The 18,443-nt window shown below is 44.3% G+C and overlaps 1 protein-coding gene across 1 annotated transcript in view; it reads left to right on the forward strand.

Annotated features, from left to right (window-relative positions):
• GAREM1 (GRB2 associated regulator of MAPK1 subtype 1) overlaps positions 1 to 18,129 on the forward strand; it is a 206,379-nt gene extending 188,250 nt beyond the window's left edge. The window contains exons 5-6 of the mRNA XM_004579563.4: positions 15,562 to 15,728; positions 17,040 to 18,129. Of these exons, the coding sequence (XP_004579620.2) occupies positions 15,562 to 15,728; positions 17,040 to 17,934 (1,062 nt within the window). The 3' untranslated portion in view covers positions 17,935 to 18,129. The remainder of the gene's footprint in view (positions 1 to 15,561; positions 15,729 to 17,039) is intronic.
• The last annotated feature ends 314 nt before the right edge of the window (positions 18,130 to 18,443 follow it).

Below are 18,443 nucleotides of genomic sequence, written 5' to 3' on the forward strand. Positions count from 1 at the left end.
GAAGATGGCCTAAGTGTTTGGGCCCCTGTACCCACGTGGGAGACCCAGATTGAATTCCAAGTTCCTGGCTTTCACCTACCTCAGCCCTGGCCAGGGCAGCCATTGGGGAGTGAAATGGCAGATACAAGATCTCTTCCTTTCTATACATCTCCCTCTCTTTCTCTAATTCTGTCTTTCAAATAAATTAAATAAATCTTTCATAAAAACAAATGTCAAAGCTAGGACGTTAACCTTGGATACAATACCATACCCCCCAAAACCCATAACACGGTATGTGTACATCCTGTGGAATTCTGGCCTCACGTGGCCACCCACGTTGGAAAGTCCTGTTAAAATGTTTGGAGAGTAGCTGTGAAAACAGATTCTACTCTGATTTTTTGTTTCATATTTGGGCTTTTTCCCTCTATCAAATGTTTATATTGGAAAAGAATCTAAAGAACAGGTTTTCTTAAATAAGACCAATATATTAATGTTCAAGTATAGGTACTACAAATATGAATGTGGAAATGGTTATTTATTTTGCAAAATAGCAGCTCTACCAAAAGATTCACTCAGGCTTCCACTAATGAGTCAGTCACCTGGGACGTTTCATTCATTCTCCTGGGGACAGTGCATTTTAGTTAAAACTCCTAAGACACACTCTGTAAGTAAGCATACCTCATTTCTCATTTTTTAAATGGGATAAGGGCAAAAATATTATTGTGTTTTAGTGACTTTGAAATTAACTGCTTTCTGTTGCATGGAGGTTCTTTCTAAACGGAAGCTGCCAGTCCAAGAGGGTTCTGTTTTCTTCTGTGTCTATCTAAACCCTGTGGGACTAGCAGACTGATGAGATGCCTATAGTGTTCTCCTAGACAAGGGTTGTTTCAAATATGCACTCTTAGGTACCACTTATATAAAATAGCATTAATTGGACTGGTACTATCGCAGAGCAAGTTGAACTGGCACCTGTCGCATCAGCATCCCAGTTTGAAGTGCCAGTTTGAGTCCCAGCTGTTGTATTTCTGATCCAGTTCCCTACTAATGCGCCTGACAAAGGATGAGAAGTTGGCTTACATGTTTGTACCCATGCCACCCATGTGAGAGACCCTGGATGGAGTTCCAGACTGCTAGTGTCTGAATGGCCCAGCCCTGACTTTTGTGGCCATTTAAGGAATTGAAACAACAAATGGAGTGTCATCCCCTCTCCCTTTCTATCAGTCTTTCAAATATGTTTTTGGGTTTGTTTGTTGCATGGTTAAGAAGGTTCTGTGTTATCTACATGCATCTGCCATGCATTTTACTCTTTGCTCTGGAAGATCTTTTTTTTTTTTTCTTATTCCCCAGTGCACAGACCTTCTTCTGATCCTACAGAAGCACCCTAGAGTTTAAACAAGTGCTTCTTTTCAGATCCACTTGCCCTGTTGCCTCCAATTGAGGGGTTGCTGGTCTCTCCCCGCCTTCCCTTGCCTGAGGCTTGGGGATTGCAGGCCTTGGCTGAGAAGGGTGTACTTCAGGTCCTTCTCAGTGTACAAAACTGGGAGAAAGAAATTTGTGCATCTGAAAATGAGCATTCTGACTATACATCACATTTGCCCTTGCCCAGTGAATCAAATAGAAGTTCTTTTACTGCACTTTGTCACTTTAATTTCTCTTTGAGTGAAAATATCCACTGGTGGCTATATGACAGGGTTATGAACTCTTTGTATAAAAGCCTCTTTATAAATAAGATTTCTTAAGGCTGTAATGATTTGGTTATCTGGGAGGAGGGAGTGTGGGAAGAAATGTAAAATATGGGGCAGAGAGCATGCAGTGATGGCAAAAAGACAAGTTCAAGGAAGCATGGTTGTTAACCTCCTTTCTTTGCATTGCCAGCATTATCCTCAATTTGGCTTTTTAGAGAGGGAAACTCATCGTAAAGGTGGGTCTGCTTTCTACATCACACTCACCTCCAGCGATGTAGTTCCTAAAGCATTGTCAATACAGAAACAAAAAGTATCCCTCCTCCCCTGAAATATTCCAGAATCTCCTTTAGTGGTTGCTCACAGTCTCAAGCCATGTGATTTTTGAACAGCAGCTCCACAGCTGTCCTTGCCCCAACTTGGGCCTGTGCCAGTAGATGTTAGACCATCAACTAAGGAAGTATGTGGCCCCCTCAGCAAGTATATTTCTGAATTGGTGCCTTCCATTTAGGAGCTCAGCAACCACTGCTATGAAACTGCCCTTTTGGAACTAATACAATGGCTCAATAACTAATATTCTCCCTCCACTGGGATCCCATGTGGGTGCTGCTTCAAGTCCCAGCTACTTCACTTCCCATCCAGCCCCCCAGCTTGTAGTCTGGGAAAGCAGCAAAGGACGGCCCAAAGCTTTGGGACCCTGCACCAGCATGGGAGACCTGGAGGAGGATCTTGGCTCCTGGTTTCAGGTTCACTCAGCTTAGGCAATTGCTGCCACTTGGGGAATGAACCAGTGGATGGCAGCTCAGTCTCTCTGTCTCTTTCTCTCTGTAGATCTACCTTTCCAATAAAAATAAATAAATCATATAAAAAAGAAGAAATTTTCCCTTTTCCCCAAAAAGGAAATCTGAAGACTCTTCAGGAAAGAATGTGTCACAGTCAAGTGTTTGTTTACCTCTCTGAACTCATTGGTCCACTTAGTAAAGAGCTGTGATTTCTGCCATAGGACATGCATAGAGAGTTTCTGAGTTCTGATAAACAAAATCTTTTCAAGAAACACTATCACACTAAAAAGCTTTCAATCGTACATGGTGCTATTTTATAGATACTTGGTGCATCTTTTATTTCTTATATTCTTTTAAATCCCCATGAATAATTTAGAAAAGCCATAAGAAGTAAAAGCAGTGAGTTCATAAGTAATAAATATGGACTTCTAATGGTGTGTAGTTTTTGACATTTTGTTCTACAAACATCCACATCTAATTTTTCCAGTCATGCACCTACAAACTTTGTATGAAGAACACATTTTAGGCATTATTTTTAACATGTAGCTCTTTAGCAAGATCTTGTTGTCTATTTTACACAAATGATTGGTCCTTCATCCTGTGTCTGATTCTTTTCTCACTAAACAGTAGGGAACACAGAGGGGAAAGGAAAGGTGTGTGTGTATTTCAGGAATCAGGAAAACAAGTTAAACTTTTCTGCATTGTGTTCTAAAGCCCAAAAAACAGCCCATTTGTTTTTAACCAGAAATCAAGTTAGGTTTGACTTTTGGCTAACTGTTTTACCTAGATGCATGAAGCTGTCCAGAGCCATTTGATCTTTTAGGTGCGTTTCCTCTTTGCCTTAGCTCTTGAGGGACAAGCCCCCCTTGGACCCTTCGCTGGCTCTCTATGGCCAGTGATGGCTTGACAACAGCAAACAGTAACAAAAAGTGTTTGTCTTTTCTCCATCTTCTTAGGTGAAAGAGAAGAGCACAGGATCCCATGTCCATTATCATTTGACCTCCAAGTTACATGCCCGGCATGCATGCACATACTATGGCACAATTTCTGTGTTTCTTCAAGCTTTAAACAATTAGAAAACATAAAATAGGCATGCCTTTCTCAGTCTGATATCCTTTTGTCACAACTAGCCAATGTCCAGGAAAGACTGTGGTCTTGTCCTCCCTGACTAATCTTACCTCCCACCCAAGCTGCAACTTAGCAGAATCTGCTTTCTGACCTGCCCCCCCACGCTTGACTCCAGCCTCATCTGCTAAGCTCACCAGGGACCTGTTAACTGTCACATCAGGTGCATCTCCTCCAGCCCTTTGCTTGGCTTTCTGGAGTCTCTGTTCATTCACACCATCATCTTCCATAGTCACCCCATCTCTCAACTTCTTACTGTCATCTGGTCATGGCTATCCTCCTTGAATATCCAGAAGTCTCAAGGTTTTCTCTCTGTGTGTTTCTTCTCCTGTCTGTCTTTGGGGCGTCAACCTTCTATGTCCTTCCACCACAATCTTAGTGTCATGGTAGCTTTGGATTTTCTCTGTAGAAAGAATATTGAACTGTTTGACGTTCCTTCTGATAAGTGGCACCAGGGTGTGTTGCCTCACCCACACTCGTAAACCGCAGCAGCAGCATCTGGTGTCCCACTGGACAATCTCAGTCTGTCTTTCTTAGAACTCCCTCCATAAAATTCCCCAGGAGTTTAGTTTCCTCCTCCTACCTTCAGTAAATTCGTGGTGCCCCCATGTACTCTCGTACATACCTCTGTTGTTACTAGTGTGTATCTCACTTGTGTTTTTTTTCTCCCTTTCTCACATACATATAAGTAACTTTATGGGTGTCTTATTTTTGTATACTTTTTTTTATTATTTATTATTTGTAATTCATTAATTACATTGTATTATGTGACACAGTTACATAGGTACTTGGGTTCTCCCCACCTCTCCCCAAACCCTCTCACCATGGTGGATTCCTCCACCTTGTTGCATAACCACAGCTCAAGTTCAGTTGAGATTTCCCCATTGCAAGCGTATACCAAAGATAGAGTCCAGCATCTTATTGTCCAGTCAAGTTCAACGGCTTCTTAGGTATACCCTCTCTGGTCTGAAGACAGAGCCAGCAGAGTATCATCCCAGTCAATTGAAAGCTCCAACATACCATCAGCAAAAATTTACATCATTATGGTATTAATTGACATAGTAATGACTAACCAATATGTTAAAAGTAAATGCGAGTTCCTAGCCACCTTCAGTGACCACCTCACTTACATTTCAGTTTTAGTTTATACACAACATATAACATTCATAACATAACATGTTATACATAACATCATATCATCTTAAATTAAGGCAAACATGTGGTATTTAACCTTTTGGGATTGGCTCATTTCCCTTAGCATTATGGTTTCCAGTTTGGCCCATTTGGCCACAAAGAACTGCATTTCGTTTTTTTTAATAGCTGAGTAGTATTCCATGGAGTAGGTGAACCATAGCTTTCTTATCCAATCCTCTGTTGATGGGCATTTTGGTTGCTTCCATGTTTTTGCAATTACTGATTGTGCTGCTATGAACATAGGAGTGCATGTTGGTTTCTCGTAAAACAGTTGTTCTGGATATATTCCTAGGAGTGCTATTGCTGGATCATATGGTATGTTGATTTTGAGTTGTTTGAATATTCTCCATACTGATTTCCATAGAGGCTGTACCAGCCTGCAGCCCCACCAGCAGTGGAGTAGGGTTCCCTTTTCCCCGCAACCTCGCCAACAAGTGTTGTTGGTGCTTTTATTCATGTGGGCCAGTCTTACTGGCGTTAGGTGGTACCTCATTGATGTTTTAATTTGGATTTCCCTTATTGCCAGGGAACTTGAGCATTTTTTCATATGTTTATTTGCCATTTGGGTTTGTTCCTTTGTGAAGTGTTTGCCCGTTTCCCGTGCCCATTTCTTGAGTAGCTTGTTTGTTTTGACATTTTGGTTGTTTTGTAGCTCTTTGTATATTCTGGAGATGTCGTGTGCGAAGATCTTCTCCCATTCTGTGGGTTGCCTTTTTACTTTGTTGATTGTTTCTCTAGCTGTACAGAAGCTTCTTAGTTTGATGAGGTCCCAATTGTTTATTTTGGTCTTGATTTCTACTGCTTTTGGAGTCTTTTTTAGGAAGTGAGGGCCTACCCCTAAGTGTTGCAGTGTGTTTCCAACATTTTCTTCCAAAAGTTTGAAGGTTTCTGGATGTAGGTTTAGACCTGTTGTCCATTTAGATCTGATCTTAGTGTATGGTGAGAGATGTGGATCTATCTTTTTGTTTTTGCAGGCTATTAACCAGTTGTCCCAACAGCATTTATTGAACAGACCTTCCCATTTGCCTGGATTGTCGTTTGTCTTTTTGTCAAAGATTATTTGGCTGTACCTGTTTGGGTTCCCTTCTGGTGTTTCTATTCTGCTCCATTGATCTTCCTCTCTATCTTTGTGCCAGTACCACGCTGTTTTGATAACCACTGCCCTATATAGTATGTCCAGAGGTCCGGAACTGTGATTCCCCCTGCTAACTTCCTGTTCTTCAGGATGGTTCTAGCTATCCATGGTTTTTTGTGTTTCCAGATGAATCTTTGGATCATTGTTTCCACTTCCATGAAGAATGTTTTGGGCAATTTGATTGGGATTGCGTTGAATGTATATATTGCTTTTGGCAGTATAGACATTTTAATGATATTGATTTTACCTATCCAGGACCATGGGATGTTACTCCATCTTTTGAGGTCTTGTTCAATTTCTTTTTTAAGTAGTTTGTAGTTTTCTTCTATTTTTGTATACTTAACCCAAGCTCAGTGATCCCATTGTAGGAAATCACATGGATTTGATGAGCAAATAAATAGTGACATGGAATTAATACCATATTGAGACAAATGAGAATGCAATGGCCATGTTCTTCAATCAGTGACAAAGGAAATGGACCTACCAATGACCCAAGCTGTTGGTTCCAGGGACAGATACTTTTTACCACTTACTTCAGTTTCCACTCTCAGGTGGTTTCAGTGTATTAAATGGCTGTCTCTTGAATATACCTTCATTGCATTATGCCCTGTGAACCTGATCACCGCCTTTTGATAAATCAGTTTCTACTTCCCCTGGGAGAGCACCCTGCTACATGAGCAGCAAGGGGAGTTGTATTGACATGGAGGTAGTGGTGTCTCTGATTCGATCAGAATTGAATCCTTGAGCATTTTAGAAGAGGCAATGGCTTTCTGAGAAGGAGCAGGCAGGAGAGGACTGCGCTAGAAGTGGAGCGAATGCATAGTGAAGCTGCATGCCAGGGACCTATGGGTGAAGCCAGGCTCTGACAACAAGTGGAAGGTGGCCCTTCAGGCTGTCCCTTAAACCTCATTTGTGCTCATGGGCCGTGTCCTAAACAAGATGGCCACAGTGCCTGGAGCCACTCTGTGAACACCCAAGCTTCTAGCACCCAGAAATCGCCCAGACAGGCAAAGGTCAGCCCGTCTGGGGTGAGTGGCAACGCTCACCTCAGCAGAGGCAGCTCTTCCTCCTGCTGTTGCCAGTTCAAGTCGTTCACACTGGAACTAGGTAGGAAGACTTCAGTCTACAGAACTCCACGTGTTGTTGTTTTTTTCTATCTTCATGTTTGAAGTGAGAGCACTCTGGAGATGGCTGACAAAGCCACCACCTCTCTTGGTTTGGAAGTACAGTCATTGTCATGTTTATTCCATGGTACGTCAAAGTGTAGTGGAGGTGAAGGTGGAGTAGCTGCCAGTTCTGCAGGCACCTTTTTTCTTCTCCATTAACACAAAGGAATAACACCCAGGCAGATGAATTTTCAATAATTTCTGCATAAAATCACAAAAGGCAGTCTATGTTCTGTGTGTAAAAATAACAGTACCTTTCTGTTATAATTGTAGTAATATCTTTTAACCTCTGCCTGACATCTCATGTGACATATCTATGCCAGACGTGACAGATCCCCAAATTCTGCCTTTTGCATGGCAGTAATAACCATTTTCACTCCCAGGCTAATTACATGTACATGTAGATTAAAAAGTATCACAGTGGCTAGCTGTATGCAGAAATAGGGATCTGGCTTGGTCCCTACATGGAATGGTCCCAGACAGCACATGGCCTTCAGGGCTGGGCTGTGAGCAAGGGGTGTTTCAATGGGGATCGTCAGCAGAAACCTCAGGTAAGAAAGCACAGGGCAGGTGCAGGTGGCACTGAATGTACTACTCTAGGTGGACCTGCATATTCAGAGAGAGGAATACAGAGGAAGTAACTAGGGAAGGGTGTGGCAGCCAGACCACAGTCTGGCCTTTATCCAGTAAGCCAAGGGGGCCTGCTGGAGATGATCAGGAACATGATGAAAGCCACATACTGAGGTTTTAGAAGGAATGCACTGAAAATGCAGCACATACATGTAAAATCAAATATGAAGGGAAGCTAGAAATTGTGATAGGCTGTCCATTCTTATAAATCGCCTTTTATTGTCAATGAAATGCATTGAAAGCACAGCCACCTTCATCTTGGATGTAAATGTCCCATTTGAATCAAAGTGGGATGACTGTGGTTCCAAGGGTGTAAGAGGCAGGAAGACAGACAGGAAGCAGTCACCCTGTATAACTTTCAGATCCCAAAATGAGTATGTTCTGCCAAGCCATAGAATTCTTCCCATGAAACTCGAGGAAATGGGACATGGGAGCAGCCAGTCCAAGAAACTGAAAGTAACGAAATCAGTTAGAGGTTTGCTAGCTGGGGCATCACTGTGTCCCCCCACGAAGGGCCATTGCACCACCTGCCTGGTCAAGCACATGCCACTCATTTTGTTCCTCGAGAGAATGACACCTGAAAGTCTTTTCATGGACAGGGTCCCTTTTAAAGCAAAGGTCTTTCCAGATGACTTTACACAGCTATACAATCTGTGTTCCTATAACCCTGGAGGAAAATCTCTCTGGCCCCAGGCGCTTGTCCACACTGACATCCTGTCTTATCAGAGTGGAAACCACGAAGGCATGCATATTAGCTTTCTCATTCGGTTCAGGGCTCCTGTGGTCACCTCAGAAGCTTTTCCACACCAAGCCCTGGAACCTCCAAACACGTTTTTCTCTTCCTTTCCCTATACACCATGGGAACCTAGTGGGAAGTCCTCAGGACAGTCCAGGGCTGAGGAACCTTGGCTGCCAGGACATGGTACGTTACAGAACAGGAAGAAAGCCCTTCCCTTAGATCACATTCATGTGCTGATGGCTTCTGCTCTGCTCTGAATTCCAAGACCTGGCCAGTCACTTGAAACTAAGTGTGTATAAGGATGCTTTAAAAAAAAAAAACTATTTATTTAACTGGAAAGGGTTACAGAGAAAGAGAGAGCTTCTGTCTGCTAGTTCACTCCCCCAAATGACCACAGTGGCCAGGGCTGGGTTGATCTGAAGCCAAGATCTTCTGGATCTCCCACAAGAATACAGGGGTCCAAGGACTTGAGCCATCCTCTGCTGCTTTCCCAGGCCATAAGCAGGGAGCTGAATTGGAAGCAGAGCAACTAGCACCCACATAGGATGCTGGCACTGTAGAGGGTTAGCTCCACTGTACTGGCCCCAAAAAGGTGATTTCAAAAACTCACATAAAGGGCCAGTACAGTAGTGTATCAAGGTAATCCTCTTGCTCCAGAATCCCATATGGGCACTGGTTCGAATCCTGGCTGCTCCACTTTCGATCCAGCTCCCTGCTAATGATCTGGGAAAACAGCAAAGGATGATGGCTCGAGTCCTTGGACCCCTCCACTCTTGTGAGTGATCCAGAAGATCTTGGCTTCAGATCAACCCAGCCCTGGTCATTGTGGCCAATTGGGGAATGAACCGGCAGCCGGAAAATCTGTCTTTCTCGCTCTATGTATATAACTCTGACTTTCAAGTAAAATAAATGACTCTTAAAAAAAACTCATAAAAATGAAATTAAAAGATAAGTTACAATAACTATGAACTTTTTAAAAAGTTTTATTTACTTGAGAAAGAGAGAGGTCTTTCACACACTGGTTCATCCCCCAAACAGCTGCAATGGCCGGGCCTGAGCCAGGAACTTCATCTGGGTCTCTCAGTGGGTAGCAAGGCCCAAGCCCTGGAGCCATTGTCTGCTGCTCTCCCAGGTGCATTAGCAGGGAGCTGGATAGCTTGGGGCTAGTGTTCCCATGGGATGCCAGCAGTGCCAGCACCAGCTTAATGTGCTGTGGCACAGCACCAGCTCTCTCATATCATAAATTGACATCTCAGGTACATAGTCTAATGAAGTGTCATATTGAGTGACTAATTCCACAATTCAGAAAATTCTGAATTCAGCATTTGCCAGGTTTCCCTCTCCTTCCAGTCTAATCCATGATGAAGAAGCAAAAAATTATCTGTTTTTAAACCTAAAAGTGAGCTGGCTGACTCCTCCCATTTTCTCTGATTTCAGTTGCTGAAGCATCAGTAATACCATGTTCACCCATAATGAGATCACAGCCATTTAGCCTATGCTGTGCAGACTTTTCCCAAGAGGGGAAAGAAACTTAGCCACTATACAGATCACCAGCAGGACGGGAAGCAGAGGGCACAATCCTATCCTGCCCCCAAAAGCCAGGGAGTAGGATGACGCAAACCAGAACTCCAGCATCCTTTTTAGTCTTCTGGATCCAACAAAGATCCCACAATGGGGTGAGATCCTGTCCCGGAGCCACTTCTTATTCTGCAAGCCCCACTTTTCCCTAGGTTCTCAGAGGTCAGCTGCCAGAGCCTGACCAACACCCCTCACCTCCTGTGTGAATCTCAATAGGAAGAAGGCCACCAGTGTTAAGGAAGATATCTGTTTCTCTGAATATTTAGTTTTAGCCTAAATAGCTTCTCCAGACTTCAAAAAAAAAAAAAAAAAAAGGTGAGCTGAGGGCACACAATAGCCTAATGGCTAAATCCTCACCTTGCACAGGCCAAGATCCCACATGTGGGCTGGTGCATGTCCTGGCTGGTCCACTTCCCATCCAACTCCCTGTTTGTGGCCTGGGACACAGTTGAGGACGGCCCAAAGCTTTGGGACCCTGCACCCACGTGGGAGACCCAGAGGAAGCTCCTATTCCTGGCTCTGTATCAGCTCAGTTTCAGCTGGTGCGGCCACTTGGGGAGTGAGCCAGCAGATGGAAGAGCTTTCTCCCTGTCTCTCCTTCTCTCTATAAATCTGATCTGCTTTCAAATAAACAGAAACAAATCTTTTGAAAAAAATTCTCTCTTGGCAACCCAGCGGCCACTGTGACTGGGCCGTGGTCCTGCAGGTGAGCCCTAGCTGCAGGAAGGAAGGCAGCCATGAAACTTTTCAGACTGCCTCATTTTGCCTAGCTTCAGTGCTCCCAGGCCACCCTAGGTCATGTGACTTTTGCTACTGGCTGGTTTTCCATGGCAAGTGATCAGGCATGGAGTATGGCTTGGAGGTGTAGTATGCAAGCCGTGTTAAGCTGTCAAAAGGTACAAAGTCATCCTGTAAGCTCATTTCTTGTTGTCTTGAGCAAAAACTTGTCTGCCAAGAAACTGGGAGGTGCCTCTTTCATTCTGTTACCCTACAACTGCTTGAAAGAAAGGAGTAGAAGGCAAAGGCGCGGGAAAAAATCAGTGGGAGCTTGTCCTAAAAGCAGAGGAGAGCATTAAAGCTCAACATTTTTGACAGTCTCAGTCAGCTCTGGGGTTTTTTTGCCCTGGTAGTTGAGGGTAGACCAGTAGAACCAGGTGCAGGCTGCCCCCTGCTGTCTGATTTAGTAAAGTACATGAAGAGTGTGCACTTGTATGTTTTGTGGGTTTTTGTTTGTTTGTTTTGTTTTGTTTTTAAAAGATTTATTGTATTTTTGTTAGACAGTCAGATATACAGAGATGAAGAGAGACAGAGAGGAGGATCTTCTGTCCGCTGATTCACGCCCCAAGCAACTACAATGGTTGGTGCTGAGGTGATACGAAACCAGGAGCCCAGAGTGTCTTCCAAGTTTCCCACGCCGGTGCAGAGTCCCAAGCCTTTGTGCTGTCCTTGACTGCTTTCCCAGGCCACAACACAGGCAGGGAGCTGGATGGGAACTGGTGCCCATACGGAATCCCGGCCTGTGCAAGGCAAGGACTTTAGCCACTAGGCTACTACTGTGCCAGGCCCAAGAGTGTGCATTTGAATGGGAAATGTGTTCTTAAACACCAGAGGTGACTGGGAAGCAATGGGGTCATGGTAGACAGACTCCCCAAGCGAATATGTCACAGTCCACTTGCAGCCTTGCCCATATAAAGAAACAGAGAGGGTAAGAAACCACTTCCTCAGAAAATGACAGGATTTAGATTTGGGGAGTTGCAGAATTTCTCCATTTACAACCTGGTTTCTCAAAATAGCTCCTGGAGCAGTTGCTTCATCCAGGAGCTTGTTAGGAATGCGATTTCCTGGGTGCCCTAACCTAGGCTCTGCAGATTAACAGGCTCTATCATGGTTGCCATGTAGCTTTACAGAGGAAAACTTATTTAAGGTTTTTTGATTTACTTGAAACTCGGTTACAGAGAGAGCTTCCAGCTGCTGGTTCACCCCCCACCCCCCACCCCCCAGATACCTGCAATGGCCAGGTCTGGACCAGGTCAAGGCCAAGAGGTTCATCTTTTGCTGTCCTAGGTCATCAACAAGAAGCTGGATCAGAAGTGGAGCAGCCAAAATACAAACCGGCGCCCATTTGGGAACAAGACCTGCATAGAGTGCTGGCATCCCAGGTGGTAGCTTTACCCATGATGCCATCCGTGATAAGTTAGGCCTGGAGAAAGCTGGTTGGTCTGAATCCAGCTGAATTCCACTGGAACAGTGAACAAGCAACTCAGATTGAGGGTGGACTCCCCTGTGGAACTCATGAGCGCTGTGTATCCTTCCCCCTTAGTACTTTTGTTCCCTTCTGCCTCGCGGTTCCATAGCTCCTTAGCCAAGGAAACTGGCTTTCTTCCACCTTATTTGCTGCGTTTCAGCAGCAGCGAGCATTGGCCAAGCTGTTCCTTTCAAAATCAGTCTGTTGAAGGAGAATCAAGATAGCGGAATAGGGTAAGGAAACGTTTAACCAGAGAAACATTAGCCAATGTGAAGCAGAGAGGGCACACTTCAGGAAATAGGAGAGGACAGAACAACGGCAGAGGGGCACCTGGAGTCTGACAGACACAGGAAAGCAGTGGACACAACAGTGTGGTGAGAAGGGACTTTCACCGGGAGCTCAGGAGGTGAACCCAGACAAAGAACTGCCCATCCTGCTGGTCTGTTTGATTTGAACAGGAACAGAGAAGACCAGCAGGTCCCATACAGGTGGTGCGGGAAGAGGGTGGATTTCACAGCACAGTTCAAATGGGGTGCCATTTTGTATAGGGAGACAAAAGATATGGGAGAGGACTGCACATGCATGCACTGAGCTGGGAGTGAACTCATTTCTGACTCAGTGAACTGCAACAACTTAGCATCCTACAGGTTCCACCCAAGATATGTCCGGGTAGCTCCCAAACCTGATGGCCAGGAGATCAGGAACTCTAGTAGTGCACGTCAGGTGCCATTTTGCACACTGTGGCACAAGCTTTAAGACTACAGGGACAACAGTGAGCTGCACATGCTCTGAGCTGGGAGCAGATTCACTGAGCTCAGTGCATTGCCTTGGTCCCATGGGGAAAATAATAGCGACTTTGGCATTGTACGGGTCAAAATAGGTCCTTGTAGCCCTCAGACCTGACAACCAACAGGTTCCAGCAAGATAAGCACCAACAACAACCTAGCTATATAGGATACCTGGTGTCTCCTTAATCCTGGGACCTGCTCCAACCAGAAATGGGAACAAGTTGTATAGATAATGGTGCAGCCTTAGCATGGTATCACAGGAGATGGAGAGTGGTGAGTCATGAGCTAGGGCTACAGAGACCGTGATAGAAATCTAACATAAGAACCTAGACCTGGAACTCACTGGAGGAAATGGCACAAGTGACTTCAAACAAAGAACTGTGTACCAACCACAGGAAGTAAAATTGCATTGTAGACCTATGGGTGACACAGCTTAGAAACCTGCCCCAAGGAGAAGACTCTGCTAACCAGAAGTACAATGACCAAGAGCAAAAAAAGAGACAAAGACACAAAGACACAAAGAACCTTTGGCAACCTCAGAGTTAACTGAAGAATACATTGAGAAAATGGGGGATACAGAATTCAAAACACTTGTTATAAAGCTTCTTATCAACAACGAGAAGCACATAATATAGGAGTTCAAGGAATTTAAGGAATATGTCACACAGGAAATGAATCAAATGAATGCTGATATATCAGAAAAGAAGAATATAGTGGAACAAATTAAAAGCACAATGGAGAGTCTCCAAAATAGAATGAAGCAAGCAGAAAAAAGAATCTCAGAACTGGAAGATATTTCCTGTCTCCAGGAGGAAACAAACAAAAAACTGGAAGCAGAGCTGGGTAAAGCCAAAAAAAAGATATTCAAGAATTGAAAGACATTATTAAAAGGCCAAATATAAGAGATAAAAGGTGCAGAAAGAGAAACTGGGTCTAAAGGTGTATTGAGTGAAATAATAAGGGAAAATTTCCCTAATCTAGAGAAAGAATTAGGAAACAATATCCAGGAGGGTCACAGAAGTCCCAACAGGCTTGACCAAAAGCGGTCTTTACCACAACACGTGATAATCAAGCTCTCTTCCATCTAACATAAAGAAAAGAGTCTTAAATGTGCACGTAAAAAAAAATATATTGACATATAAAGGAATGCCAATTAAATTCAAAGCTGACCTCTCACAGGAAATTCTACAGGCCAGAAGAGAATGGAGCGACATATTCCAGATTTTAAAAGAAAAAAAATTGCTGGCCCAGGATAACGTACCCAGCAAAGCTTTCCTTTGACTTTGAAAATGAAATAAAATTCCTCCACAGTTAAAAAAAAAAAGTTAAAAGAAAATGCCTCTTCCAAACTTCCCCTACAAATGATACTTTAAGGTGTTCTGTTGACAGAGAAGAGGAATAGCACCCACCAAAACCAAAAGCAAATATGAAGAACATCCCAGTAAAATAACAACAGAAGACTAAAACAATTAACAAACCTTTGCTAAAATGCCAGGACCAAATTACCACCCATTCATATTAACCCTGAATGTAAATGGCTTAAACTCATCAATCTAAAAAAAAGCTCATCAATCAAACATCGTAGATTAGTAGACTGGATTAAATAAACAAAACCCGTCTATTTGTTGCCTACAGGAGACATGCCCCACCAACAAAGATCATGGGAAGCTATATCTCATGGATTTTGATTTGTTTTAATTTCATCTCTTCAACACAGTTTCTCATTAAATTCTTCAGTGACTCATAGATCATACATTAGCATTATTTTCTCCAAGAAGGTTCTTGATTTTCTTTTTCATTTCTCCAGCGACACATTAGTCATTCAATAGCATGTTATTTAACTTCATGGCGTTTTTCTTCCTGATGTTGGTTTTCTTTTATGGCTTTTCATTTAAGGGAATCTACAGTAACTGTGTAATAGAGGCTGTCATATCCAGTAGCAGGTTATTTAACTTCATGGCTTTGTAAATTTCTATTTTTCTTCTTGTTGCTGATTTTGTATTGTGGCTTTTCATTTAAGAGGATGTATAGTACTGTAATGGAGACTATCATATCCAAGTGTGAGGATACAAAACAGTATGCATCTCTACTTCCAGAGTAAAGATGGACTCCCAGTGAAACTCTTAACTTTATCTTGACAGTAGGATGCTGGGCTCTCTGCCATTGTCCATTCCTGCAATGATGGACATATGACTGTTTATGAAGAACTATACATAGTAATAATATAGGGGAACTCAGTGGGTTGGTGGGGAAGTGACTTGAGACGATGGTAAGGGAAATCCAGGGCCTGTGAAACTGTACCATAAAACGATAATAAAAACATTCAAATTAAAAAAAAAATCAATCTTTTCACAGGCATCCAAGTTGATTCTGGCAGCCTTTGTGTGGCTGCCTCCCATCTTCTCACACTAGCCTCACCCCTGCCATGATGTTGGCACATGGTCAGAGGACCTTGCAGCTGGGCCCTGGCGGCCATGTCAGTCCCACTGCTAACCTGTAGTGTTCTTTTCTGCACTAGGTCAGAGAAGAATGCCGGCTCCTGAATGCCCCGCCTGTCCCGCCCCGAAGCGCCAAGCCTCTGTCCACAAGCCCCTCCATCCCTCCTCGCACCGCCAAGCCAGCACGGCCGCAAACTCGCTCTCCCAGCCCCACCTTGTCCTACTACTCATCAGGGCTGCACAACATGTAAGTCTGACAAACAGGCCCCCGGCCACCTCAGCTCCTCCCCTGGTTCCTGAGAGTCTTTTTCAAGGTCACCAGTACCTCGCTGGGTGGGTGGGGAGAAGTTGTTTCATGATTTTATCAAAAAGAGTGTGCTGTGACTCCTGTTGGTTTTGAGTTCGGAGGCAAGGGCTGGTGTGCTGGGAAGAAAGGCTGCCCCAGGTAACCGAGAAATACAGGAGTAAAACCGAGTGGAGACTCAGGCGACAGCCCTTGAATGCTCCAGTGTTCGCTAGGCAGCATCCAATTCTTCCCACTGGGACAGCGCCTGCAGCCAGCACCCAGGCCCCCTTCACTGCCTCACCTGGCTTCCCCTCTCCTGCCCTCCATACTCCTACAGGACAACACAATATCTTCCATTGTTGCCAAATGCCAGCACTTTTTTAAAAAATGCAATTCTTGCATGTGATTGAGTTACACTTTACCTTTCGCCATGTAACTCTCAACTGTTGTCTGAAGAAACAGATTCCCCCCCTCCACCCTGTTCTCTTGGGCAGCCCATGACGGGAGGACATCAGCTTTGATATACGGTGATTCTAGGACATACTATGATTCTCCTCCAGAAGCAACAGCCTCGGTTCCAGGGGTTGCTTCCACTGTCTGCCCCCTCGTCAGCCCGACGCCCACCTTGCACACACAGCGCTTTGCTGTTGCTTTTGCAGTGTACGGGTTAAAGCAGCCCTGTTTCTGTAGGTATTTTTGGTTCTCTGGATTTTGCAGTGTCAAGGCTCCTGTCACTCACCGGTAGAGAAGCCCAGGCATTTATGGGAAGTGTTTCTTCCTGTTTCAGACTTGCAGGTAGAGGCCGTGTCACAGGTAATGGTGATGTCATCGTACAAGCATGGCCAGCAGGAGGCACCCATCAACCCTCTCCGAGTCCCCCTGAGCCCACTGCAGACACCACAGATCAATCTTGACACCTGTTGGTGCAAAGCTAAGCCTGGCCTTCGAATTTCTCTCACCATAATGATGCAAGCACCTACTAGCAAAGAGATGCTTTTAGCTGTCTTGGTTCCTTCTCTTCTGCACTGCTTTAAATCCTTAGGTACTTATTCATCATTGTCCAGGTATTTTGTTAAGATTCTTAGAAACCTGGCAGGGCTAGTAGGTACTTTATTGAATGATGAGAAATCCCAAACTTTTTTTTTTTCCAACTGTGCTCTTACACTTGGAAATCACATCTGTTGATAATGAAAGGCTTGGGATTCAATCTCTTTTTTTTTTCCAATAATGATTATTTTCTGCTAATTACCCTCTCTGTTTCCTTTTATGCAGCGTCACTAAGAGTGACACAAGTCCTTCAGAAAGTGCTCCTGTGTCCTGCTATCCATGCACCCGCGGGAACACAGATTCTGTGGATGTGAAGTCCCCGTTCGGGAGTCCTTCCACGGAAGCCTTGGCCTCCAGGCTCTCGTGGCCCAACCACTACTCGGCAGCATCCGAGAGCCAGACCCGGAGCGACTTCCTGCTGGATCCGAGCAGGAGTTACAGTTACCCACGACAGAAGACGCCAGGCACACCAAAGAGAAACTGCCCAGCACCCCTAGATTTTGACAGCTGCGAGCCCCTGGGCAGCACCCCTGGCCCAAGCACAGCAGAATTCAGTAGTGGTGTCTCTGGTTGTCCCAAGTCAGCCAGCTACTCTCTGGAGAGCACGGATGAGAGCACCGTCCCAGCTGGCATAGCAAAACAGAGTGTCTCGTGCCCTGCCTTACCGCCCAGGGCTCCAAAGCCAGTGGAAGAGAAAGCCGCCTCGGAAACACCTCCCTTGCCTCTGAAAATCGATGGTGCTGAGGAAGACCCCAAGTCGGGGTCTCCAGATCTCTCTGAGGACCAGTATTTTGTTAAAAAGGGCATGCAGGACATCTTCTCCATCTCCTACCCATTTTCATCCCCACTGCACCTGCAGCTGGCGCCCAGGTCCTGTGGTGACGGTTCCCCGTGGCAACCACCTGCCGATCTCTCGGGACTCTCCATAGAAGAAGTGTCTAAGTCGTTACGGTTCATCGGTTTGTCTGAAGACGTCATATCATTCTTTGCCACTGAAAAGATTGATGGGAATTTGCTTGTTCAGCTAACAGAAGAAATCCTCTCAGAGGATTTCAAATTGAGCAAACTGCAGGTGAAGAAAATAATGCAATTCATTAACGGCTGGAGGCCCAAAATATAGCCAAATAACCCCAGCTAGCATGGGACGGAACTGATCAGGGTGCGTGCTAGAAGGGCTGGGCTGGGACACAGTTTCTTGTTTTTTGCACTATAAACCTTCTCTGTAAATAAGGATAAGAGAACCTTACTATGCAGATGACGTTTTTGAATGGTGAACAGGCTATTTTGTACATCAATAAAAATGTTGTACAGAACACTTAGAGGTGTGCCTTGTACGTCACTCAACACTCAACAGCTGCTAGAAGGAAAAAAGGCATGTTCAGAGAAATCATTGTTACCCAAGTAGGTTTATGTGAGAAAGTGTGATATTTATTACGAAGTAGCCAAAGCCGAAAGACATAAAAATTAAAAAAAAAAAACGAAAACTTCTGAACAACAGTTCCCTTCTTTGGAGGGAGTTGACTTTAGACAATTAACTATGTACTCTGTGCTCTGTCATTCTATTGTTTAATGCTAGTTGTATTACTCTGTGCCTGAAAATGTTCACAATATGAAATGACACTTCAGTTA

This window comes from Ochotona princeps, chromosome 18 (assembly GCF_030435755.1).
Source record: "Ochotona princeps isolate mOchPri1 chromosome 18, mOchPri1.hap1, whole genome shotgun sequence".
Classification (NCBI taxonomy): domain Eukaryota; kingdom Metazoa; phylum Chordata; class Mammalia; order Lagomorpha; family Ochotonidae; genus Ochotona; species Ochotona princeps.